The sequence below is a fragment of the Ascaphus truei genome, chromosome 5 (genome assembly GCF_040206685.1).
Source record: "Ascaphus truei isolate aAscTru1 chromosome 5, aAscTru1.hap1, whole genome shotgun sequence".
NCBI classification, from domain to species: domain Eukaryota; kingdom Metazoa; phylum Chordata; class Amphibia; order Anura; family Ascaphidae; genus Ascaphus; species Ascaphus truei.
Genome location: NC_134487.1, coordinates 216,520,068 through 216,544,926, shown reverse-complemented (window position 1 = coordinate 216,544,926; position 24,859 = coordinate 216,520,068). Strand labels below are relative to the sequence as shown.

At 43.0% G+C, this 24,859-nt stretch overlaps 1 protein-coding gene across 2 annotated transcripts in view; it reads left to right on the top strand.

Moving 5' to 3' along the window:
* Positions 1-24,859, top strand: part of KCNIP1 (potassium voltage-gated channel interacting protein 1) — a 1,268,243-nt gene that overhangs the window by 1,203,833 nt on the left and 39,551 nt on the right. For both annotated transcript variants that reach the window (XM_075601668.1, XM_075601667.1), the window contains one exon: positions 20,099-20,223. In XM_075601668.1, coding sequence (XP_075457783.1) covers positions 20,099-20,223 — 125 coding nt within the window. The remainder of the gene's footprint in view (positions 1-20,098; positions 20,224-24,859) is intronic.

The window sequence follows — 24,859 nt, the reverse complement described above, 5'->3', positions numbered from 1 at the left end:
GGTAAATACATGAAACCACCTCTATATACGCTTACACTGCAGCTATCTATATCCACACACTGCCGCCCCCTCTGTATACACACACACACACACACACACACACACACACACACACACACACACACACACACACACACACACACACACACACACACACACACACACACACACACACAGTAGCTCAACACACACAAACTGCTGCTACACACACACACACACACCACACACAACTCAGCACTTCTACACACACAAGCACACCACACACACACACACACACACACACACACACACACACACACACACACACACACACACACACACACACACACACACACACACACACACACACACACACACACACACCACAGCACCTCCTCTACACTCACAACTCAGCACCTCTACACACACACCACAGCACCTCTACACACACACAACCCAGCACCTCTACACACACACAGCCCAGCACCTCTACACACACAACACAGCAAATGTACACACCCATGCTACACCTAGAAACACTGCTGCTGACACTGGCACTGACACTGACACTGACACACACCCACACACAGCAGCTCAACACACACAAACTGCTAACACACACACACACACACACCCACACCCACACACACCACACAGCACCTCTACACACACAAGCACACCACACACACACACTGGAGCTCTAAACACACAACACAGCACCTCCTCTACACTCACAACACAGCACCTCTACACTCACAACACAGCACATCTACACTCACAACACAGCACATCTACACACACAACACAGCACCTCTACACACACAACAGCACCTCTACACACACAACACAGCACCTTTACACACATGCTACACCCATAAACACTGCTACTGACACTGACACACACACACACACACACACTGGAGCTCTATACACACACACACAGTAGCTCTATACACACACATCAGCTCTACACACACACAAACTGCTGCTACACATACAACAACAGCACCACACACACACACACTGCAGCCACAATAAAAAATGCAGCCACTTACTAAACTTTGCACTCTCCCCCCCCACCTCTACTTACAACACAGCACCTCTACACGCACCCCACACACACAACACTGCACCTCTATACACAACACAGCAATTCTACACACACACACACCACAGCACCTCTACACACACACACACAACGCAGCACATCTACACACACGCTACACCCATAAACACTGCTGCTGACACTGACACACACCCACTGGAGCTCTATACACACACACACAGCACCTCTACACAGATATAGAACAAAACAGCACAGCACACACACACTGCTACTGACACACACACACACACACACAAACTGCAGCCACAAAGAAACTGCAGCCACTTACTTCTTTGCAGACTCCCCCCCCCCCCCAATTCAACTGAATCTGCTTAGAAAATCTGTCAGCTCGGGAGGGGGAGGAGTCAACCTGTGGCTGATACGTACTGACCAATCCCCTGCCCTGTCTCAGAGCTGTTACTTCATGCAAACCAATCATCTGCCCTGTCTCAGCTGTTCTGAAAGCTGATTGGCTGGAAATAAACACATTGAAAACTGCACTTTGCAAGCTGCTAAAATTCCGGGCATTAGTGTTTGGATAATGCCCGGAATTTTAACCAGAGAGCAGGGTTTTCAATAATGCCCTGAATTTTACTGCTTTAGCCTATAATGAGAAATAACTACCTAAGCTGTGTATCCATCCCCTCACCTTTGATAGATCAGCCAATATCCTGCTTGTGTGTCTAAATGGCTGCTTTGTGACTCTGTGGTAAGTCTGTAAAATGTTGCTGCTGATATATAACATTATATAACTAAGTGTAATAAGTGTAATACATTATTGTTGCAACTTTCAGAGTAATACACAGTCTGCTGTTTAAAAAACAGCAACAGGTTTGTTTGTGATACTTTGTTGTCAAAGGGCAGAGCTCAAAAAGGCATGTCAGTGTCTGATTCAAAAGAGGCATTGGATGTGACTTTCTAAATGTTTGTTTTACCAACCAAAGGATGATCAGTACATTAAAAAAAAAATTGCATTAGGAGTTTTAAAAAAAGAAGAAAAGCAGACAGTATTATCTAATATTACAGAACTGATTTATTTAAAAAAACAAAAAAAACATATATGATTTTGCCTGTCTTGCTGCTTTTATCTGCTCCACCTATCACATGTTGCGATATGGATTAAAGACACTGGAGCCTATTCCGGTAGCTTCGATAAGGGACTTATCGACAGTTTTGAGCACTTTGAGCGAATTTGCATGTATACAGTAGCTATTTAGAGAGCTCAGATAACATGCCAAACTCACTGGAAAACTGCTTCTTTCCGATCGTTAGCAATCTTGCAATAAAAAAACGAGCGATAGATCAAAAAATGTTTCAAACTCTAATTTAAAAAAAAATCTGGAATGGGCAAAAGTGCTAGTAATAATTTATAATAGCGATATTGCCTATTCAAGTAACCATTACAGTGCATTACAATGATATACATTTCTATAAAAACACATTACTATAAAACAAAACTCTAGCCATTTCATCCATTGAGTGTCACTGTGGTCATCAATGCCCATCCATCCATGATTCAAGTGGTCACAGATTGCCATGTTGGCAAGCAATGGCCACCCAACAACCCCCCTCCCTGCATCTCTACTACCATCTCCCCCCGCCCCACCACAACACATACTGTAATCTGCAAAAGCCCTATATCCATATCTGGATAACAGCGCATTTGTACATTCAAAATAAAACATTAGCCAACATAAAGTAAATAAAAGTTGTACTTACCCCTGCCAGGATGAAGGTCATCCTCATCTTTGGCCCTCTGATCTTCAACATCTATCGGGGGCAGTAACATTAAAATACAAATACTATCTACTTGCCATTAACCGCTATGGTAATTACAGGGTTACACCCCCCGCACCCCCCATACCCACACTCCCCAGGATAACTAATACCCACCCCCTCCACCCCCATCACCACATAGACAAATGGGCAAAAGCACTAGTAGAATACACAATAAAATAACATTAGCAAAATAAATCCATTGATTGTCACTCTGGTAAATTATGATCAGAATGGGCAACCTGAAAATAACATCCAAAAAAATACATTACAATTAAATTTAAAAAAAAACATTTCACAAAAAATGCATTGATTGTCACTGTGGTTATCTATACCCTCACTGGGGCATAGATAAACACATTTACACTCAATGAGTTTCCTAAAGAAAATACACAATTAAATAAAATACAATCAATGTGTTTCTAACCTTTGCCGAGATGAAGATTCATCCTCCTCATCCAACTGCGGTACCAGCTCTTGTGCCCTGACGCAATGATCCACATCAGCATGATTTGAAGTAGTCCATGATCCTCAGTTGCTTACAGAGGAGGTACCGGTGAGCAGTTATTGTCAAGGGTAGATCTATGGCTAGAGTGGAACCCAGTGGCAAGAACAGCAGGGAGTGTGATTGGGGTCACAAGCAGAGGTCGGAGGCAGGCGGAAGGTAGCATGGTCGGGGTCATAAGCAGAGGTCAGAGGCAGGCGGCATATAGCTTGTTCAGGGCACAAGCAGACATCGGATATGATGTGACAGGAACAGGACAATAGCAATACTAACAGAAGCAAACGCAGGAACCTAGCAGGAGCTGGAGGAACCAGTATAACCAGGCACTGACAGATAGTCAGAGGAAGTTTATATAGGCAGGCTAAGAGGTAGGGCACAGGTGTAGAGGTGTCAGGTTTCAGGGTCTGGAATGTTCTTTGAGAGAGCTAGCAGAGTAACAGCAGTCCTGGTGGATAAGCATGTGTATTGCAGGCTAGAACATGACATTGAGAGAGCTAGCAGAGAAGCACCATTCCCAGTGGATACGCATGGGTACTGTAGGCTAGAACATGACAGTTATCTTCTTTCTTTTCTGCTTCTCTTCTTTCTTTTCTTCTTGTCTTGAACATGTCCATGCGATGTTGATTCCCTGCCTTAGTGGGGTCAAGTGAGACATGGCAGGCCTTATATAAGGCCTGTGACATCACATTTGACTGAGAAATGGTGCACCCACAAATCTGATTGGTGGATGTACCATGTGATGGCTTTCTTTTTTTCCCTGAAGTGACATCATCTTAAAGGGAGGGAAGCATATGCTTCATTATATGCTGTCTTCCGTCCCTTTATGGTGATGTCAGATCATTAAAAAAAGGGAAGCCATCATATGGTACATCCACCAATTGGATTGGTAAATGTACAGGTGCAACTGCCATTTCTCAACTGTATTATGGGACAAAAGTGCGCCCATCCCTCGTGCTTCTCAGGTGACTATTCTATCTATATTCCATCTACTCGCCGCTAGTATTTCAGTTTGTGGCAAGTTGTCCCTCCTATATTTAGTGGTCAGACAGAATTATTATTTGTGTGGTTGCAGTTCAGTGTGTGTCTGGCAGATGGCAAAGTGCATGTCTTTGCCTATGGGAAACATTGGATACTACAGTACTTATATACTCAATTTCTGAAAACAGGTGTCTTTAAGGCCAGATAAAAAGCATGGACATTACACTAATCCATTGTTAAATGACTTTGGTCACTCAAGACGTTATCAAATGTAGGCGTTTCACATCTTATTACAAAGCAGAATGTACTGTACATTACTTTACATTGCTTTGACTGCTGGCTGTTGCATGGGACATACTGTACATCATGTCAACTCCTTGTAGTCGACCCAAGTGCAGTTTCATATACAGTACATGATATTTTCTGCTATTAAAGCTGGGACAGATAACAAGGCGACTTTTTGAAATCTATGACCATATCATTGACAATACTTCAAAAATTCACCAAACACACACTGTTGGAAGAATTCTATATGGCATAATTTGTCAATGAATCATTGCTTTATTAGAACACCCAGATGTCCAGGCATCAAAAGACGTTGTTGGTCACTGCAACTATCTTTTGCAGGTACAGTCGTTAGTAATAATGGTATGCAAATTATACGCAAATGAGGCATTATCATTTCATTGCATATATACTAAAGCACAATTGGGTTCATGTGGGGACTTAATGCTACATTAGATAAATCAAACTTAAACTTAACATTACTCATATCTAGATCCTGAAATATGGATTTTGCAGGGTATGGATGGATGTAACACCGCAGTTAGGTCTGATTTAACGGACATAGCATAATAAAGTGATCAAGGTGACAATATTTTTAAAGGGACAAACTTGGACAAAATTATTTATTTGAAACATGTACGTCATTAACCATTCGAGGAATGAATATGCAAGTCTTTGTATAGCAATTTGAGGCACAAATATATAGTGAGTGGGTTCATGTACTTAAAGTGTAACTGACGGCAAGATGATGTTGATAGATGTTTGGCGTTCAAAGTTCAGCTTCACTGAAGACACCATTTCAGGGGTTAATTTGGTATGCTCTGTGAAAATGCTGAAACAGGGATTCACACTGTGCAAAATGAAACATCTTTGCTTTGTGCTAGTGGGAGTACAGTGGAGTTAGATAGCCAGGGTCCAGAACACAGACATCAGATTTACGACCTTCAATAAAGAATATATTCTTTGTTGCTTCATAATAACAAGCCTAAAATTAAAAGGTTAATTTGTAGTTAGCAAAAGCCATGCTTGAGAAAAATTACTTCAGAGCTGATGAGAAACATCTTGTCAAAAGGATTGTTCTCCATCTATAATATCTTGCCTGTACTAACTGTTTGGAATTGAAAAAAAGTGCCTCAAGAATAAAAATAATGGGACTGCAAGAAACCTGTCGGGATCTGTAATTTCACACAACAAGGATCTTATGGTATATTCAGTGTTTACGAAATATCATTGAATCTGAAGAACAAAGAAGAGCATCATTTATTTTTTAGAAGCCATCAGGAAGTCTGCACTTTATTGGCATGCTATATAAATGGGTGCTTTAGCTGGGATGGTAACTTAGCTGGTGCAGGTCAGAGGTCACTGGACACTGCAGGGTAGACAGATGAAAAGCAGTTCTACGGAGCTGGGAGAAATCCCCTGGGTGTTGCTGGTGTCGCCAGTGTCCCGAGCAAAGTCCAGCTACCGCTTTAGCTCATTGAAATTCAGGGATGTCCCACAAGTGTAAAAACACACAAACGTGCCGCACCGGTCCTGCGAGTAGATGAGGAAGTTTGGCCTGACTGGGGGAGAGCTCTCCCCCCACTTTTGGCGGCCATGCCCGGACCTTTAAGTACTAAAGCATCTCATTTGTATCAGTTTTGAAATTACTATACCAAAACCTTTGAAGTGGCAATTTCAAAACCAGTACAAAAGGGATGTTTTACTTAATCGTTCGGCACACCAGGACAAGTGCTCTAAAACCAGTATTGTCCTGATCAATCTGGTACATATGGTCATCTTACATAATATAGGAGATATAAATGAAGAAATGGAGCACTGAACAAAGCAGATTTCACAAGGTGGCCCTGTAAAAAAATATATTTAAGTCTCATGTACTTACAAACGTGCACACAAAAATGTTTTACGATCCAAAGGTGCTTTATCAAGGTGTATCTTGAGGGCAAAACATGTTGGTGTGTGCATTTGTATGTCCAAGAGACTTTAACAAATATATATTTTTTACGGGGCTACCTTGGGAAATCTGCTTTGGTCAGTACTTCGTTTCTTCACTTCTATCTTCTGGATTCAACTCCATGGATTGAACACCGCGGATTGGCAGGGTTTTTATCAAGGACAGCAGGCACGCACTGAGGAGAATTAAGGTACTGGCATTGGGCTTATATTAATATTATTTATATTTTATTTAGTCCCTTATATTTCCTTGGATGTACCTTGTTATAGTGTTTATAGCCATTATTGTGAGTACTGCTGGATGTCTCCATAGGCTAAGGAATGTATTACTTTTCTGTGTTATACAGTATATCACTTCCTCAGATGCCTGCCTAATCCCATTGAAAGCTGTCCAACTGTCAATTATCATACTGCATCATTGTGCTTGGGAGGGTCTGATTAGCCGAGCACCATTTTCTGGACTTTAAACCTTACATAATATGCTGCCATTATTTCTGAATCAGAGTAACAATAGAAAAAACTGTACTTAATATCATCTATTGGAAGATAACCAAGATTATGCTACAATAATAAGCCTGTGTTAATAAAATGTAGAACATTTGTATAATTAGCTTTGAGGATACACATTAACTTCAGGGAACATACATTCATGTCCATTCCTGTTATAAGTATTGTCTATTTCTGATTTAATAGAGATTTGTGGATCTAATTAATAAAACCAATACAATCTTCTAAAGTATTAAGATCACCCCGCCATATAAAAATGATATCTGCACTGTCATGGGGACCAGATTCACACTAAGATATGCAAACCTATTTATGGGGATGTGGGAGAAAGACCACATTTGTAGTAATAATAATAATTTTGGTGTCAATCTGGTACTATGGCATAGGTACATTGACAATATCATTTTTATATGGCGGTGTGATCTTAATACTTTAGAGAATATTATTAGTTGTATTAATTCTAACCACTGTAATTTACATTTTACATCTGAATTTAGCAAAATTGGAGTACATTTCTTGGATTTGAATATTTATATAGAAAATCTTTTTTATTAAAACAAAAACTTTTTTTTAAAAATGTTGACACAAACAACTTTATTCCAACAGAAAGCTGCCATGATAAAAATTGGCTAATTAACATCCCTAAAGGCCAATTTTGCAGGTTAAGAAGAAACTGTTCAGATATAAATATTTAAAGGAACAGTCCTGTTTTCTGGTGAACAAATTTCTGGACACGAAATATGCAAAATTATTAGTTGAATCGGCACAGATCAAGATAACCAAAAGAAATGAAATTTTTAAGACAAAAATGTAAAAAGAACTCCAGACAATTTGATTCCTTTTTTAACAAAATTTAATAAATAAACACAAAGTATTAAATGAATCATTAAAAAACATTGGCATGTACTAAAGAATGACGATTATCTTAAAAAAAAAATTACCCAAAAATCTGCAGGTTATCTTTTCAAAGGCAAACAATTTAAAATGTAAATTAGCACCAACAGCTGTTAAAAGGAATAAATTCAGTAACATTGTGTCAAATTTGAAGGTCAATGGACCAAATGGCTTTTTCAAATGTTGCAAATGTAAAGCCTGTCAGTTCTGTAAGAGTAAAAAAGACACATTATGTTCGAACGTTACAAAATTACATCTTAAAGGGAAACAATTTATTAATTGTAAATCGGATCATGTAGTGTATCTACTCCTATGTCCCTGTGGTCTACAGTAGGTGGGCAGAACTTCACGCACTAAGGGTGAGAATATTGGAACATATTCGTAATATAATTATGGGACTCAAGACTCATAATGTTTCCTTACATTTAAAAAAAAATCATAAATCAGATCCGATAGGCCTTACATACATCGGGATAGAGTCGGTTTCTCCAAACTGGAGAGGGGGTAATAGAACCACTGATCTCTCATGGAGAGAATACTTTTGGGTTTATAAACTCTAAATACCCTATATCCAAAGGGATTAAATAGAGACATTGATGTAAATTCTTTTATTAATTAAAATGTCTCTCTTTTCTTCTCATTAATATATATGTATTAATATATGCACTTATGTATTCAACTGTATGTGTTGGCACTATATATATATATATATATATATATATATATATATATATATATATATATATATATTATAACAAAAAGAGGACAGGGTGGCTCCCATAGCATAATACTGTATTTTAATGATGGTATATGCTGTTAGAATAAGGACACTTACAATATGAAAAATGATTACAAGCAGTGGTTTAAAAGGTCCTTAACATCACCCGCAGGACCCTCTGCTTGCTGATCCACGAATAGTGTGTCAAACCGGCTCCTGCTGCGGACGTTGGGGAGATGCGCGCGCATAATCTCCTCCTGATACTCAAATCCCACGCGAGTTGGCAACCGGGAATGAGACTGGATACCAGTACAGCAGGCTCTGCTGTATTCACTGTTACTATGTGGATAAACACAGCGGACGAGCTCCAAAGTGTGGCGGATGAATGCCAAAAGTACTTGGATGATAAATATATATATATTTTAAAGTCCAATATGACTCCTTCCCTACGGGTTTCGTCGCTGCATGCGACTTCCTCAGGGGTACGCGTAGGGAAGGAGTCATATTGGACTTTAAAATATATATATATATTCATCATCCAAGTACATCCAAGACCACTGCTGAGCCTCATAATGGGGTGCCCCAATTTGATCATAGGTTACCCGATTTGGAGGGTGTCTGACTCTTTGGCTCCTTCGGAGCTGTTCTTCTGCAACTCCCTCGGGGGAGTAATAAACAAAGTCCTGAGGCTCAGCCTCTTCCCTTGAGGGGAGAAATGTCTCTGAACAGTCTCTGTTCGGCACAAAGCATGGGCTTTGTGGATCCAAAGGCTGGCCCGCTGGAGCCACCTTAGTAGGCGTTGGCCTACGGGGCCCTTTACCCGTAGCTCCTCCTGGAGATGCCCCTCCAATATGAGGATCCCTTTGAGAGGGTCCTTCCATAGGATCTTCCGGTGTTTAAGGGTGGGTATGATCATGTACAGTCTCTTGATCAACTTTTGAGGGATTGTTCAGTGGTGTGGCCAATATTTCAGCTTCCTCATCTCCCACTTGTGGGATGGGGAGAAGATGGTTACGGTGCCATACCTTGACCCGGCCTTCAGTGTCTTTGATGCGATAGACCAGGCATCTGAGATTCAATTTCATATACACCGTCTCTCCATCGGTCGGCCAATTTGTTTTCCTGGGACTCCCAGATTTCGAAGCAACACAGCGTCTCCAGGACGAAGCTCCCGATATTTGACCTTATGATCGTACCACCTTTTATTGTCAGCATTCAGCTTAGCTGTAGACTTCTCAGCCTGTTGATAGGCCTGCTGCAAGCTGTCTTTAAGTCTTTGCACGTATTTGAAATGGGTAGCATTGTGTATCCCATCCGTCGAGACTCTAAGACGTACATCTACTGGCAGTCTCGCCTCTCTTCCAAACATGAGGAAGTAGAACAGAGTTCAACAATAGTGCTCGAATGACTATAGGTAAAACAATCTTGACAAAATCAGTAGTGGTTTCTTGATTGAAGAAGAAAGTCAAACAGGAAAAGTCACACTAAAGTGAGTTTAAGGTATATAGTGAGCGTAATGTATAGACATGTATCTGAGGTCCTGGAGGTGCTGTGAATGGAGAATGATTAGCTCCACCACATCACTCCCAATACGGACAATGTCACACACGCTTGTAGTCACCTTGAGAATACCTCCCAATGTAATAAAATGGTATGGACTCACATGAGAGATGCCTGTATTCTTCTTGTCTCTGGGCGTGCATCTGTAGTAACAGTTGATCAATGGAGATTCCGCTCGTGGCAGTGAATCAGAGCACAGCCATGCAATGAAGGTATATCAGGATCACAGCAGCAGGGTAAAAAACATCTTTATTTGAACACCATGGTGCAGACAGGAATGGAGGGTAGCTCTTACGCGTTTCACGCCACACAGGCGTGAAACGCGTAAGAGCTACCCTCCATTCCTGTCTGCACCATGGTGTTCAAATAAAGATGTTTTTTACCCTGCTGCTGTGATCCTGATATACCTTAATTGCATGGCTGTGCTCTGATTCACTGCCACGAGCGGAATCTCCATTGATCAAACATGAGGAAGTATGGGGAGAATCCAGTTGACTCATGTCGGGTACAATTGTACGCGTGCACCAGGGCCTTCACGTGTCGACTCCATTCAGTCTTCTGAGCTCCCTTTAGAGTTCCAAGCTTGTCCAGTAAGGTCCGATTAAATCGTTCTGGCAAAGCATCTCCTTCGGGATGGTACGGGGTCGTTCGTGATTTGGCAATGTTCAGCATTTTGAGCAATTCTCGGATCAGAGTGCTCTCAAAATCCCGACCTTGGTCTGAGTGAAGGCGGTTTGGAAGACCGTAGTGAACGAAGTACTTTTCCCATAATATCTTCGCCACCGTGATAGCTTTCTGGTCTTTAGTGAGGAAGGCCTCGACATACCGGTGTAATGGTCCGTGATGACCAGCACGTTGCATATTCCTCGGCTATCAGGCTCAATGCACAGAAAGTCCATACACACAAGGTCCATTGGGCCAGAACTTTTCAGATGGCCCATAGGTGCTGCTCTGATAGGCAGGGTCTTGCGTTGGATACACCGCGAACAACGGCGACAATGGCGTTCTACGGCCTCTCGCATCTTGGGCCAGAAAAAGCGGTCTCGTACCAACCCAAATGTCTTCTCTACACCGAGATGTCCATGCTCATCATGTAGAGACTTTAACACCATGTACTGTAAGTTCCTAGGGAGGACTAGTTGTCATCTGTCCGGGTGGTTGTGATATTGCACCACCGGGTAGAGTAAACAGTTATCAATTTCGAATTTGTCCACTTCCCGCATGAGCAAGGCAACCAAGTCTTTGGGAGCACACTTCAGAAGGGCTGGATTCTTCTTTTCAACGGCCTGCCTAATGATATTAATGACAGGATCTCGTATTTGGTAGTCTACCAGATCTTTCCACTGTAGCACTTTGTCATGAGCTATGTTCATCCCCTTTGGGTCGCAGTAGGCGTCTGGGACAGCCTGCAACTGGCATCCCAAGGAATCCGCAACCCATAATTCTGAGAAGGCCACTTGATCGTTGATGATGGCAGCAGTGCTACACATAGCTCGCACCCCTGGTCCTGGGAGTTCTTCCCATTCCTCATCATGTGGAGTAGCACTTAGCCCTGGTCGTCGGGAGAGGGCATCAGCCCCGACATTCAAAGGTCCCGGCTTATACTTCAGGGAGAATTGGTAATTGTTTAGAGCTGCCAGCCACCGGTGTCCTGCTGCATCCAATTTAGCCGAGGTATTGATGTACATGAGGGGATTGTTATCCGTCCTTACCTCAAACGTAACACCGTAAAGGTAATCGTGGAGCTTTTCCGTGATCGCCCATTTGAGAGCAAGGAACTCCAGCTTGTGGACAGGGTATTTCTGTTCACTGTGTGTCAGACTGCGGCTGATGTAGGCTACAGGCCGAAGGCCCTTGGGGTGCTTCTGGTGCAGGACGGCACCCAGTCCATTGAGACTGGCATCCACATGTAGGACGTATGGTTGTTCGGGATCAGCATACGCAAGCACCGCCGCTTCGGTCAGGCTTTTCTTCAACTTCAGGAAGGCCTGTTCACATTCAGGCGTCCATTTATCGCCAAACGGTTGACGGGCCGACGTGGCCTTCCTTCCTTTATCTTCGGGGTATATCTTCAACAGATTGTTCAGGGATTTAGCTCGACTAGAGTACCCTTCCACGAAGCGACGGTAATACCCGCAGAAACCCAGGAAGGAGTGCAGTTCCATGACATTCTCGGGACGAGGCCAGTTCACAACTGCTTCTACTTTGGCTGGATCGGTGACGATTCCTTGAGCGGACACGATGTGTCCCACGTAAGTCACCGAGGTGTGACAAAACCGACATTTGTCGAGGGACAATTTCAATCCTTCTTTCCCAAGACGATCTATCACTTTAAGCAGTCTCTCTTCGTGCTATTCCAGGGTCCTTCCGAATACAATGATGTCGTCCAGGTAGACGAGACACTCCAGAGGGTTCATGTCCCTGATAGTCTTCTCCATCAGTCATTGGAAGTTAGCAGGGGCCCCACATATACCTTGGGGCATACGTGTAAATTGGTAGAACCCCAGGGGGCAGACGAAGGCTGTTTTCTCCTGATCCTCTGCATTCATGGGTACCTGATAGTACCCAGATCGTAGATAGAGCACGCTGAACCATTGGCTTCCGTTCAGAGCATTCAGGATCTCTACAATGCAAGGAAGGTTGTACTGGTCCGGTATCGTATGATTGTTCAGGGTTTGATAGTCGACACTCAGTCGTACGGATCCGTTCTTCTTCCTCACCACCACTATGGGAGAGGCGTAAGGGCTCCGAGACTCCGTCAAAATCCCAGCGGTCTCCATTTCGTGCAAGACGTTCCTCACATCGTCCACATCCCTAGGGGCGATGTGACGAGAGCGTTCACGGAACGGAGTGGCATCACTCAGTCTAATGGCATGTTGAGCGCTGCGACTGCACCCCACATCCATCTCACTCGTGGAGAACACCGTCCGTCGTTTATTCAACTGGGCTGTCAGCCGCTCTTTCCACTCAGTTGGCAATGTCGACTCGCTGAAGTTGAAGTCCAGATCGACTAACCATTCACCCGCTGCCACAACATTCACCTGGGGCGTTGTTTCCACAGGGCTAACCGGGTATATGCAACCCAGACTCTGTCCTGCATCAAGCTCCAGCGGGAATGGGGAGATGTTCTGCACATATACGTAGGTTCGCAGAGGGATTTTAGTCGTCCACTCTCTCACTTCGGGTAGTACCCTATACCCTCTCTGAACCTCTTCCTCAGGGGTACTCTCCAGAGAGAAAAGTTGATCATTCTCATCTCACTTGGGATAACAGCACCAGAAGGCCATTCGTTGCACTCCCCCTGGTAATATGGTCGTCAGTCCACGTTGACGATTGTAGAGATCCCTGTGACGCTCTAAGGCATATACCCGGTTGCACTCCTCTCGTAGGACGGGATCTAGGAGCGAATTGGCCAGCGGCAACTCGGTCTCTTTCATGTATGCCCTGATTACAGCTTGTACTATATCAGTATTTGTTCCCAAGATGATCGGGTACTTGCACTGGTCTTGGGGCTCCGGGCATACCATTGCCACTACATGCATGGGGTGTTTCTTGCCGGTGTTCAGTTGAAGTATTTCCAGTTGAACCCTTACAATCCCATCGATGGAGTAGTCTTCATTTCTTAACGGCCTAACCTTCATATGTTCGGCCTGACCTCAGGGGGCAGTGTCTAAGGTGCTGGTCATAGAACTTGCGGTATATAATGGTCACTTGGGATCCGGTGCCCAGTAGGGCAGAGGCATAGATCCCTTCCAGTACAACAGGCACGATGGCTGAGGGGCCTACATGACTGTAAGCCTCCGCTGGCAAAGCGTCATCACTGGGGCCGGAGTCAGGAGGAGCATCTTCGGGTCCAGTAGGGGTTTCTGGATCAGACTCTGCAATTTGTACATGGCAGACCATTGACCGGGCTAAATTTCCTCTGTCGGGAGGTTTTTCCTCTGGCGTATCCTCCGTCTCCGGACAGTCGCTGGAGAAGTGGCCCTTCTTCCCGCAGTTATAGCAAACGACTTTGCGGGGTTCAGGACGCCCCTTGTACGTGGAAATGATCTCTCGGCGGTACGGCCCTTCCTGCCAGGCAGCTTGTGAGTCACCTCCTCCTCCTGGTTGGAAGATTTCTTACCCTTTGAGTCGGAGGGGACAGGGGTGTCACCCTTGATGGGTTCCTTGGTCTTTTTGGAGTCATGAAAATGTAGCTGCACCTCATGTCCTCTGATATGATGCAACAATTCCATGTAGCTGGGTGGTACAGCAGCGATCGGGGCGGCCCGCATCACTATAGCTATGGGGTGGCTAGGCAACGACCCCTTTAGTAGCTGTTTGAGTCGGTACCGGTCCACTTCGGCGACTGAAATTATGTTTTTGGACAAGAGGTTCCCCAGCGACAGTTGTAGTTTGCGGATGAAGACAGACAAATCCTCTCCTTCTTTTTGGCGAAGAGCTTTGAACTGAGCCATCAGCTCATCCTCGTCGTCTTCTCGGGTATAGGACTGAGTGAGCATTTCCACCAGTTCCTGTTTCGTAACTTCTCCTTCCACTTCACGATGCGTCCGTACCAGTTGGGAGGCTGGGGCTCTGAGACACTCAACCAACCTCGGTCTTTTGCTGGCTTCGGAGCATGACCACTCCGCTATTACTTGGAGAGTATGTTCCCACCACGTCTCGATCCCTTCTTCTCCTGAAGGCGTTGGTAGAATTCCACAAAAGGCTTTTAGTTTCCAGTAGTTCTGTGCTTGAGACGAGATGGTTATAGCTTCTACTTGTTGGGAGGCTGTCATATTCAAGGAAAGACCTCCACTAGGGGGCTGACTACTAGTTCCAGTTCTTACGCTAGGCATGGTTGGGAGACTGTTCTGCCGCCTATCAGGAGTAGGCGAGGCGGGTTGGCTCCCCGCCCAGCTGCTGACACCTCCTAACCCGCTCGGGGTGAAGGAGACCTTATGGGGACCTACCCTGTGAGTAGTGCTGGTCACTCGGTTGCTCGTGTTTGGTCCAGTACTGGTGGACGCTTCTTCGGGAGCCTGTGTGTCAGGATAGATCATGAGACAGTCCTCTGCAGAGGGCTTGGGTAGGTTTAATACATGGGGAACAGTCTCTAAGCATATGTCACGCATGGTGACCAGGAGGTAGGTGGTCCCCCGGCCATCAGCATCAAGTTTATAGTCTACCACCTGGGCGGTGGTCAATCCCGGGCAATTTCTTACTTGTGTGCGCACTGTGTATAAGTCCGTGTCATTTGCTACTCCCGCCACTGCAACCACGCGTCTTGGGGATACCTGCTGCGCTAAGGCCCAGTCATTGACTTCTTGCTTTGACGGCACAGACATAATGGCGTTTAAATCGGACAATTTGATATGGAATAGGGCACCCCAGGTAGAATCTCAGCAGCGCCTCCAAATGTAACGGGTATTCCCCTACCCAATCGCATATAGTGTGTGTGTGGGGAACCTAATGTTACCAGGTGTGGTGCTTTACCTGTTTACAGGAGGCCTAAACCTCCGCCACGGAGAGCCTGGGGCACGTATAAATAATAGGAGTAACCTCGTACTCGGTGCAGCGCCTCCACCTGCGATGGCTCCCACCAGAGGGGGAGTGGTTCGTCGCAGGACAATATATATATATTCCACACACAGCATGTAAACAACCAATGATTTTACTAGTGCAAATGTACTTGTGCAAATAATCAACAGGTGTCCCTCCCTAGAGGAGACACTAACTACTGGGTCTCGCAGGATGCTCCCAGCTCCACCGGGTGATCCCACCCTGTGTCCAGTACCCACACTCAATGTTCCCACCTCCCAAGGGAGATATGTATGTGTGACTGTGCAGCCACTATGTCCTGTATGAATATGTGGTATATTTGGTGCACTTGGTGATGGTTACCTGCCGAGCACTCCACTGCCCGGGCCTGTCAAGGAGCTTCACAAAGGATCCAAAGACTGCTGAATACAGGAACTACCGTCCGGGGTGATCCCACCCGGATGGCTTCTACAGCGGCAGCGGAGGTCTGAACCCAAACCTCAGGATGGACGCGCAGCGTCCGCTGTGTCCCTAACTGACTCTGAATAGTAAGGGGCAGGGTCCCTAACCTGGGGCCTGTCTCTGCAACACTCAAAGCTACTGGTGGATCAGGGCTATCTTGGGCCTAGTGGGTTGCTGGCCTAGTGCAGAGAGTCACTGACTCTTGCACCCTACCTCCTTCCCCTAGCTGCTCCTGATGCCGACTGCCAGGCTCAAAAACCCCACGAAATGTATCAATATCCCTCTGTGCAGGGAGATACTGCTGCCCTATTGGCTCCCTGGCATCACGTGGGGTCCCCTAAGGCTCATGGGATCTGTAGTCCCTGCTCAGAGCCCTCTCCCTATTGGCCAGCCGTCGCGCGCTATTCTTGCGCATGCGCGATACCTCTGGCTGGCCGCCGCATGCGGGGACTCACTGCGCATGCGTGAGCAAAACAAAGATGGCGGCACCCTGCTCGGGAGCCGCCGGGAACTTGGAGATGCCGAAGCACTCCCTGCACTGGCCCCCACCCTCCAGAAGTGCCGGCGGGTCTGTCGAGTGACCCCCGGCAGTGGAGGTAACGAGGGGGGGTCGCAGGACAGAGGGAACCTGGCTACATATATATATATACTGTATATATATAAATAGTAATGGAATTCTTCAATGAGTTACCACTGCTACCCACTACCATCTTGTGGTATGTTGATTTATTGCATTTAGTACACATACAAAAAAAAAGGGTGGAATATGGAGTGATCAACTTGAAACCATACTAATTAATTGAAAAATAATCGATAATTAACAGGTGGGTGCAAACTGTGAACTGAAGTGAATCAGAAAAAATGATGAGCACACAAGACAGTGTGATCAGTAGAAAATTCACTTATATGCACACCACTTACACATAAAATATAACCTTTATTGACATTACATAAAACATATAATACCGATAATGTAGGTGTAACCAAAGTTTAAAAATAAGTTTGACGAACTGCCTATCACCTTATCTAAATAGTTAAACACTAAATAGCACACTCAACTAATGATATGGGATACACAAGGCAGGTGCAGCAATGGTATTGTTAACCATCTGGGACCAGATGTAAATTGCACCAGAATATAACATAATAGTTAGGTGCAAGGAGTTACTACCATAAGTTTAATATAACCTCAAACTCAATCTGATAGTGGTACATATCAAGAACAGGGTACTCAGCTCCTGCACAGTTTACACCCCTGTATTACCCGATGGTCTAAGGGAGCCTCCTTTTCTAGGGATTATATATATCTATACTGACAAGCTATACAGCAGCTGTAGAGTATACTTACCTGTGCTGTTGCTCACTACCATTCACTGTTACAGGCTGTGCAATCAACCCACCATTAGCAGTGTTATTTCAATACTATTGCACCAATGCACTACAAGTATATACAGGCATACCCCGGTTTAAGGACACTCACTTTAAGTACACTCGCGAGTAAGTACATATTGCTCAATAGGAAAATGGCAGCTCACGCATGCGCCTGTCAGCATGTCCTGAACAGCAATACCGGCTCCCTACCTGTACCGAAGCTGTGCACAAGCGGGGAGACTATAGAGCCTTTTACACATGTGTTATTTACTTCAGTTATGCACGTATATGACGATAGCCATACAGTTCATGCATCGGTAAGTAGGAAAAAGGTAGTGCTTCACTTTAAGTACATTTTCGCTTTACATACATGCTCCGGTCCCATTGCGTACATTAATGCGGGGTATGCCTGTAATTGGCATTCCATATAAGAATAGTACTTATAATCCCTCAATCTAGGCTTCCCTAATTAAGGTGGCTGGGGGCTAGTGTACTCAAGCAACACTTCAATAACGACTACCTACCTGGGGACTATCATATCCCTTAGGTAATTAAGCGGAGTGATACAGAGTTTAATCCTATTTTAATCCCCATTGTTTTACTATGTTTCTAATAAAGTTTAGTTTTAAATTTACACCATCATCTCAACACAGTGTATGAGTGCTCTACTGGGGTTCTTTCCTCCATTGTTTATCATTCTTATATTGCCCCATCAGCACCTACACCCATCATTATTAATTCACTATTGCAAGCAGTAGCGGGGGTTTCTCTATAGAATGTTATTATGATGTATCTTTTGTTAGACATACGGTACATAATAATGTTATGATGGACTAAAAATGGTCTTCAATGGTATTTATAATAAAATGTAACTAATTGCATAGAGTTATATCATTTGTATGCAATGCGTGAAAATTTAAAGGTGCTGTCTCACTTGGCAACATACAGTATACTCAAGTTAAAAACAGTTTAACCACTTGGCATTGTAAAACTTTTTTTTACTATTTTTTTGGATAGTTTACATTTGTTTAATAGCTTTGTACATTTAGGCTCAAAATACTAATTTAAAAAGAGGAACATAATTGCAGTAATGATTAGTTTGTTTAATTAGTATTCTATTTAATCTTTCAGAATAGCATACTGGGTGGACTCCTCTTTCATTTTGGGATTAAGGGCTGCCACGATCACGTTACCGCTCTGAGGAGTGGTCACGTAATCCCTATTTACTGAATGGACCGTGACACCAGAGGTTAAAGGAAATTTTGTATTAAAGGAAACATGTGTTTCAATTGAGTGGAACTGTACATTAAAAAATGAAATCGAAAGAGGTAGGAGCGCTCACATCATGGTTTGGAAACTGCTTCGTGTGCATGGCTAGACCCTGCAGGGGTGATCAAGGAAGAAAGTAATCATGTCAAGGAAGGACAGCCCGCCATCTGTCTTTGCAAAAATATAAAACTTTTATTTGTGGACTGATCGACGTTTTGGTCCAAACACTGACCTTTATCAAGGGGTCCATGTTTTGACCGAAATGTCGATCAGTCCACAAATAATAGTTTTATATTTGTGAAAGACATATGGAGTGCTGGCCTTCCATGACAGGATTACTTTCTTTATTAAAAAGAAATAACATTGGGAAATACCAAGATAATAACATTAATTCGAGCCAACAAACATTTTAATGATGCCTATTCAAGGGTAACGTAATCATTTTATGAGAGTAGTGATGAATGCAACAGCATGTTATGGTACATATCAATGTGTACATATACCAGACATTATTACTCCTATTAAAAAAGAAAAATGCACAATATAATGCACCCATTAGTATAATTTTTTTCAAAAGCACTTTAAATATCGCATTAACTCAGTAGCAATGATGCAACGCATTGCGTTAACAAGAGTTGTTATACTACATTTGTATAAAAAAAAACATGTATCAAAATGGAACCCCTGATCCTATCCTGAACACTTTTTAAATATGGCAGGAGAAACTAGATCACTTATATTCAAGGGAATGTACAGTATATTCAACCTGTGAAACATGATTCACAGTTTCAAAATTCACAAAACTATAGGTACATTCATGGACGCCTTTGGTTTTTATATTCAAATTTGATTCATAGAAGTAATTATCCCTTAATTATTCCCTAAGTGTTACACCATTTCTGTATTAGCAAAGTATACCAATTACATGTACATTTTTTTACTATACCTTCTCTAATACTTCTCTTATCCTTCCTGCACTAAATCGTCTATCTCTTGCAAATCACAACTTTTAAAGTTTGCTCACTTTTCTCCCAACTAGTTATTTTTTAGAGAAAAGTGTTTTCCCACAAAACAATATTCTTCAAGTGATTTAATAAATTTGATTAGCAACATTGTATATATTATTATATAGCATTCTTATTGTGTTAATAATATATGTAGACATCATTACTTACTGAAAATATGCTTAATATGTTTTTGTTGCCTTTGTTTTTAGATAAAATTGAAGATGAGTTGGAAATGACAATAGTTTGTTATCGACCAGAAGGATTGGAACAACTTGAGGCACAGACCAATTTTACAAAGATGGAACTGCAAGTTCTGTACAGAGGATTTAAAAATGTAAGAATTTATGTGTATTTTACATGAATGTTATATACACCATGAAAAAACTGTTGGTTAAATAACTATGGTATAGCAGCAAGAATAGTTCACTACACAGATGTTAAATGTATTGTAAAGTCATTACAGATTATTTTAAATAGCTGATAAAACATGTTAGGCAATATTCTACTTTTGTTGTAATGAGCAAGTGGTTTAATATCGACAAAAGTCTAGACACACTCTACTTGAAGTGTATGTACAAATGCAGACATTAGGTAGAATAGGAATAGGACTGATTTGCAGGACAGGGAAAGCCTCTGTGGCTGAAACCTGTAACAAACTACTGCTGGTGCATTACACCTACTCTAGGCATACTAAGGGAAGCATTATCACCTTGTTTGTCACCTTGTGTTAAGATATTCATGAAAAAGTAATATTCTTGACATGTAACTGACCATAATAGCATCACATCATATCATAGATCATAGGGTGCCCAATTAATATGTCTAAGAAATGGATTAGCTTGATTGTAAATGTAGAAACGGACATATAGATTTCAGAAATGTGGTGCCATGGGCGTACCATGGCTATCCCTTTAACCTATAAATATAACATGCAAGCAAATAAAAAAAATTGCCAGTGAGAACTAATCTGACCCACCTATTAATTTCCTGTTAAAATTGATCGAATTAGTATTAGGATTGACTGAATTAGCAATATATATATGTTGTCACATGAGTTAGGCGGAATGTATAATACCATAGACACTACACATCTTAAAGAAAAAAGAATGAAGATGTATAGAAAACATTACAGACTATGGGCCTCATGCAGTAAGCGCCGACAAAGTGCTCTCGGCAGGGGTTCAATAGCGGCATGATTTTGGCGATTTGCCCTCGCAGTATTCAGGAAGGGCCGAATCCCTGGCGAATCACTGCGAAAGCAAAACGCCGAGTAGCCGGTGGCGAGACAGTCTGTCTCCCGATAACCTGGCGATACACCGTCCCCTGCCGATATGTGTTTGCAGCAGAGAGAGATCCGCCGCTCCCTCTGCACAAACATCGGCAAGAATAAAAATATAACAAAAAACTATTTTAACTCATAGTGTAGATGTGCAGGGGGTCTCCGGAGCTGAACCGCATTGGTTTCAGGTCCGGGGACCCCCTGCTTCCCGAGATACAGGCCCCATTTATGAGGTGCCAGTATCCCTCTGCATTTAAATGTCCCGATCACGTGACCGCGGAATGTAAAGAAAGCAGAGGGATACCGGCACCCCATAAAGTGGCCTGTAACTCGGGAAGCAGGGGGTCCCCGGACCTAAAACCAAAGCGGTTCAGCTCCAGAGGCCCTCTGCACATCTACACTATGAGTAAAACACATATAAATAAACAATCATTCCTTATCTTTGCGGCTATCTGCTATGGTAATGAAGCAGCATTAATGTATTTTTAATAATAGTGTATTTAAGCAGGGGGCCCCTGAGCTGAACCACATTGATTTGTGGATCAGGGACCCCCTGCTTCCCGAGTTACAGGCCCCGGTATGGGTCATCGGGTGCCAGTGTCGCCGCCATCGACATCTTTATAGGGCCCACGTCGTGTCTTGGATGCTATAAAGATGGCGGCGACATTGGCCTCCGATGCCCCATACCGGGGCCTGTAACTCAGGAAGCAAGGGGTCCCTGAGCCACAAATCAATGCGATTCAGCTCAGGGGACCCCCTGCTCCCGCACAATATTATTAAAATACATTAATGCTGCTTCATTACCATAGCGGATAGCCGCTAAGGCAATGAAGGGGTTAAGGCATAATAGCATGTTTATTGCGGACAATTGCCCCCAATAAACATTGCAATAGACAACATACACCCCCTGTGCCCCCAACAACCCCTATACCCCCATTACATATATTACATTTTTGGGATGCACAGCAATGATACTAGAGGCCGGCGGTGGCACTCGGGTGTTCCAGCAACACAAATACTTTACAATAAATACACCCCCCCTAACACATACAGTACAGTACAGTAATGTGCAAAATTACTATTATCCACATATGAATAATAGTGCATTTGCCAATTTTAAATACAAAAAGAACAATAAATACATTAAATACATATTGCACTCACTCATGTCCGGCTGCCATGATGAAGGCCATCCTCATCTTCATAACCGTCCATGCCCCCTCCGATGCTGTAAAACATAAACAAGAATAAAAATAGCCAATGTAATGTCCCCTAACCCCTTAATCACCATAGCGGTTATTAACCGCTACAGACATTAAGGGGTTAACCCACCCTCACCCACCACTTGGGAGGCCTAAATACCCTCCCCCACTACCCCCCCACCCCGCGAGGAGTAACCACCCTCACACACTACCCAGCCAGGAGGCCTACCCACATACCCTTGGGACCAATACCCCTTTCCCCCACCCCCAGTACCCACAATAAAAACAATACACAGCCCCACAATAAACATCATTATATTTATTACATACATAACCCACCCCCTGTTCCCCCCCATAAATACATGATTTATTATTTTACATACAGGGTTAATACCCCAGGCCCACGGGAGTCCGCGGTGGGCCTGATATGGGTCACCTCACAGACCTACAGTAGCCCAGCACCTGGGTCTGGAGGGCTGCGGGTGGTCCCTGCCAGGTGCCATGGTCCACCAGGTAGTCTCTGCGGGTCACCGTGGGCCATAATGGGGTCCCCATGGGTAGGCCCGCGGCTGTCTGGTGAGTCCTGGGTCAGACCCACAGGTGTCTGAGGGGCCTCGGGTGCTTCACACGGGGGTCTGGGGGCCCTTGGGTTGTCCCTATGGGTCCGTGGTGCCCCCACAGATGTGGGGCCACTGGTTCTTCCCCGCAGGTGTCACCCGTGGACCCGGCAGCCGTTTACCCATGAGAAGTCCGAGGAGACCTCAGGTGATCTCCATAGGTCTCCCGCAGACATGAGGAAACAACCCTGTATGTAAAAATAAATAAACATGTCCTATACATTAAATACATCAATCCCCCCCAACACATACAGTACAATAATGTGCAAAACAACTATTATCCAGATAGTGATAATAGATTATTTGCCCATTATTAAACACATTAAGTAGCATAATAAAAGAAATCAAGTTCTACTGACCTGATCAATATGAAGCCCCCCTCTACAGCAAAATCTGTGTCCTCCGTTGCCAATAAAATACATAGCCAATACATTGCTATTACATTCTGATATCAATTAACCCCTTAATCACCTTATCGGATAATAACCGCAAAGGTAATTAAGGGGTTAACCCACCCTTCACCCATTCATTTGTACAGTGGCTTCATCATGCAAATATATATATATATATATATATATATAGACCATACGATAGGTGGCACCACCTTGAGAAAGGTCCCACTGGGGGACCAAAACGTCGTTTTTTGTGTTTTCTATCAAATATAGAAAATTTATGATTTACTTACCTGCGTGCTGTCCCTTGAAGTCGTGTTGCAACCGGTATCGTATGGTCTGTTATTGCTTTATGGAATAAGCACCAACCAATATACAAAGAAATGTTTAAGGGTTTAGTAAAACATGCATAAATAAAAATACCAGTTCTCCATATCTGCCACAGTAAAACAAAATCCTATTTCCTAATAAAATCATTCTCATGTGGCAATCAAAAGCATCAAATGCCAATCGAAAGATTGAATTGACATTGTATACATGATGCATAAATTCTGTGCACCAAGTACACTAGCCAATCAATGGTAACAATAAAATATTCAAAAGAAAATACAATGAAATCCAAACAAGTATACTATTTAAACCAAGCAGGGCAAGCCAAATAAATTACCATTAATTAATGACATCCCAAAACAATTAAAATACCATCCAAATCAATTACACAATTAACTCTTTTAATCGTTAAACAAACACATTTTCCAAAAAAGTTAACATATGACAAAATAGTAGTACCAAAATAAAACCACTATAACAAAGCAAGCCTCACCCTGACCTAAAATACGCCATAGAACACCAAAAATGACATCTATCTAATTAAACATTACATTACACACATTTAACAATAGCAGCATATCAAAAAACATTTAAATAGTGCAAAACAAGCATTTCCAACCAAATCATTTCTTACCCTGTATGTATATATCGATAGAGACATACATACATACATACATACACTGGCAAGAAATGAGAATGGAAAAAAGTTGTATAACATAGAATAAATTACAAAAAACAGTTAAAGTTCCAAAAAAATACATTTCTTTCTTACCATTAGCTGGCCCACTCACCGACTCCCGTTGAACACCAAGCTCTCCAACCAATCCACGCAAAGCAACAGGAACCCATAAAATAACAAACCATAACAAAATAAACTAAAACTTTTTTTTTTCACAAATCTTTTTATTAGGTTAATTTTCAGTATACAGGCGATCAGCTTATACTTGTTGTGTTACAGTCATATTATGTCACCCGTTTTTTACATATATTGTTTACAGTTTTTTTCACATACAAAACATATTTATCTTAACTTTGAACTCGAACTTGGGTTCATTTTCGGCATATGGGCGAGCAGTTTTACCTTCTTCGGTTACGTTCGCATTATTTCACCCTTGTATTACTGTATACAACATGTTTACAATATTCTCCA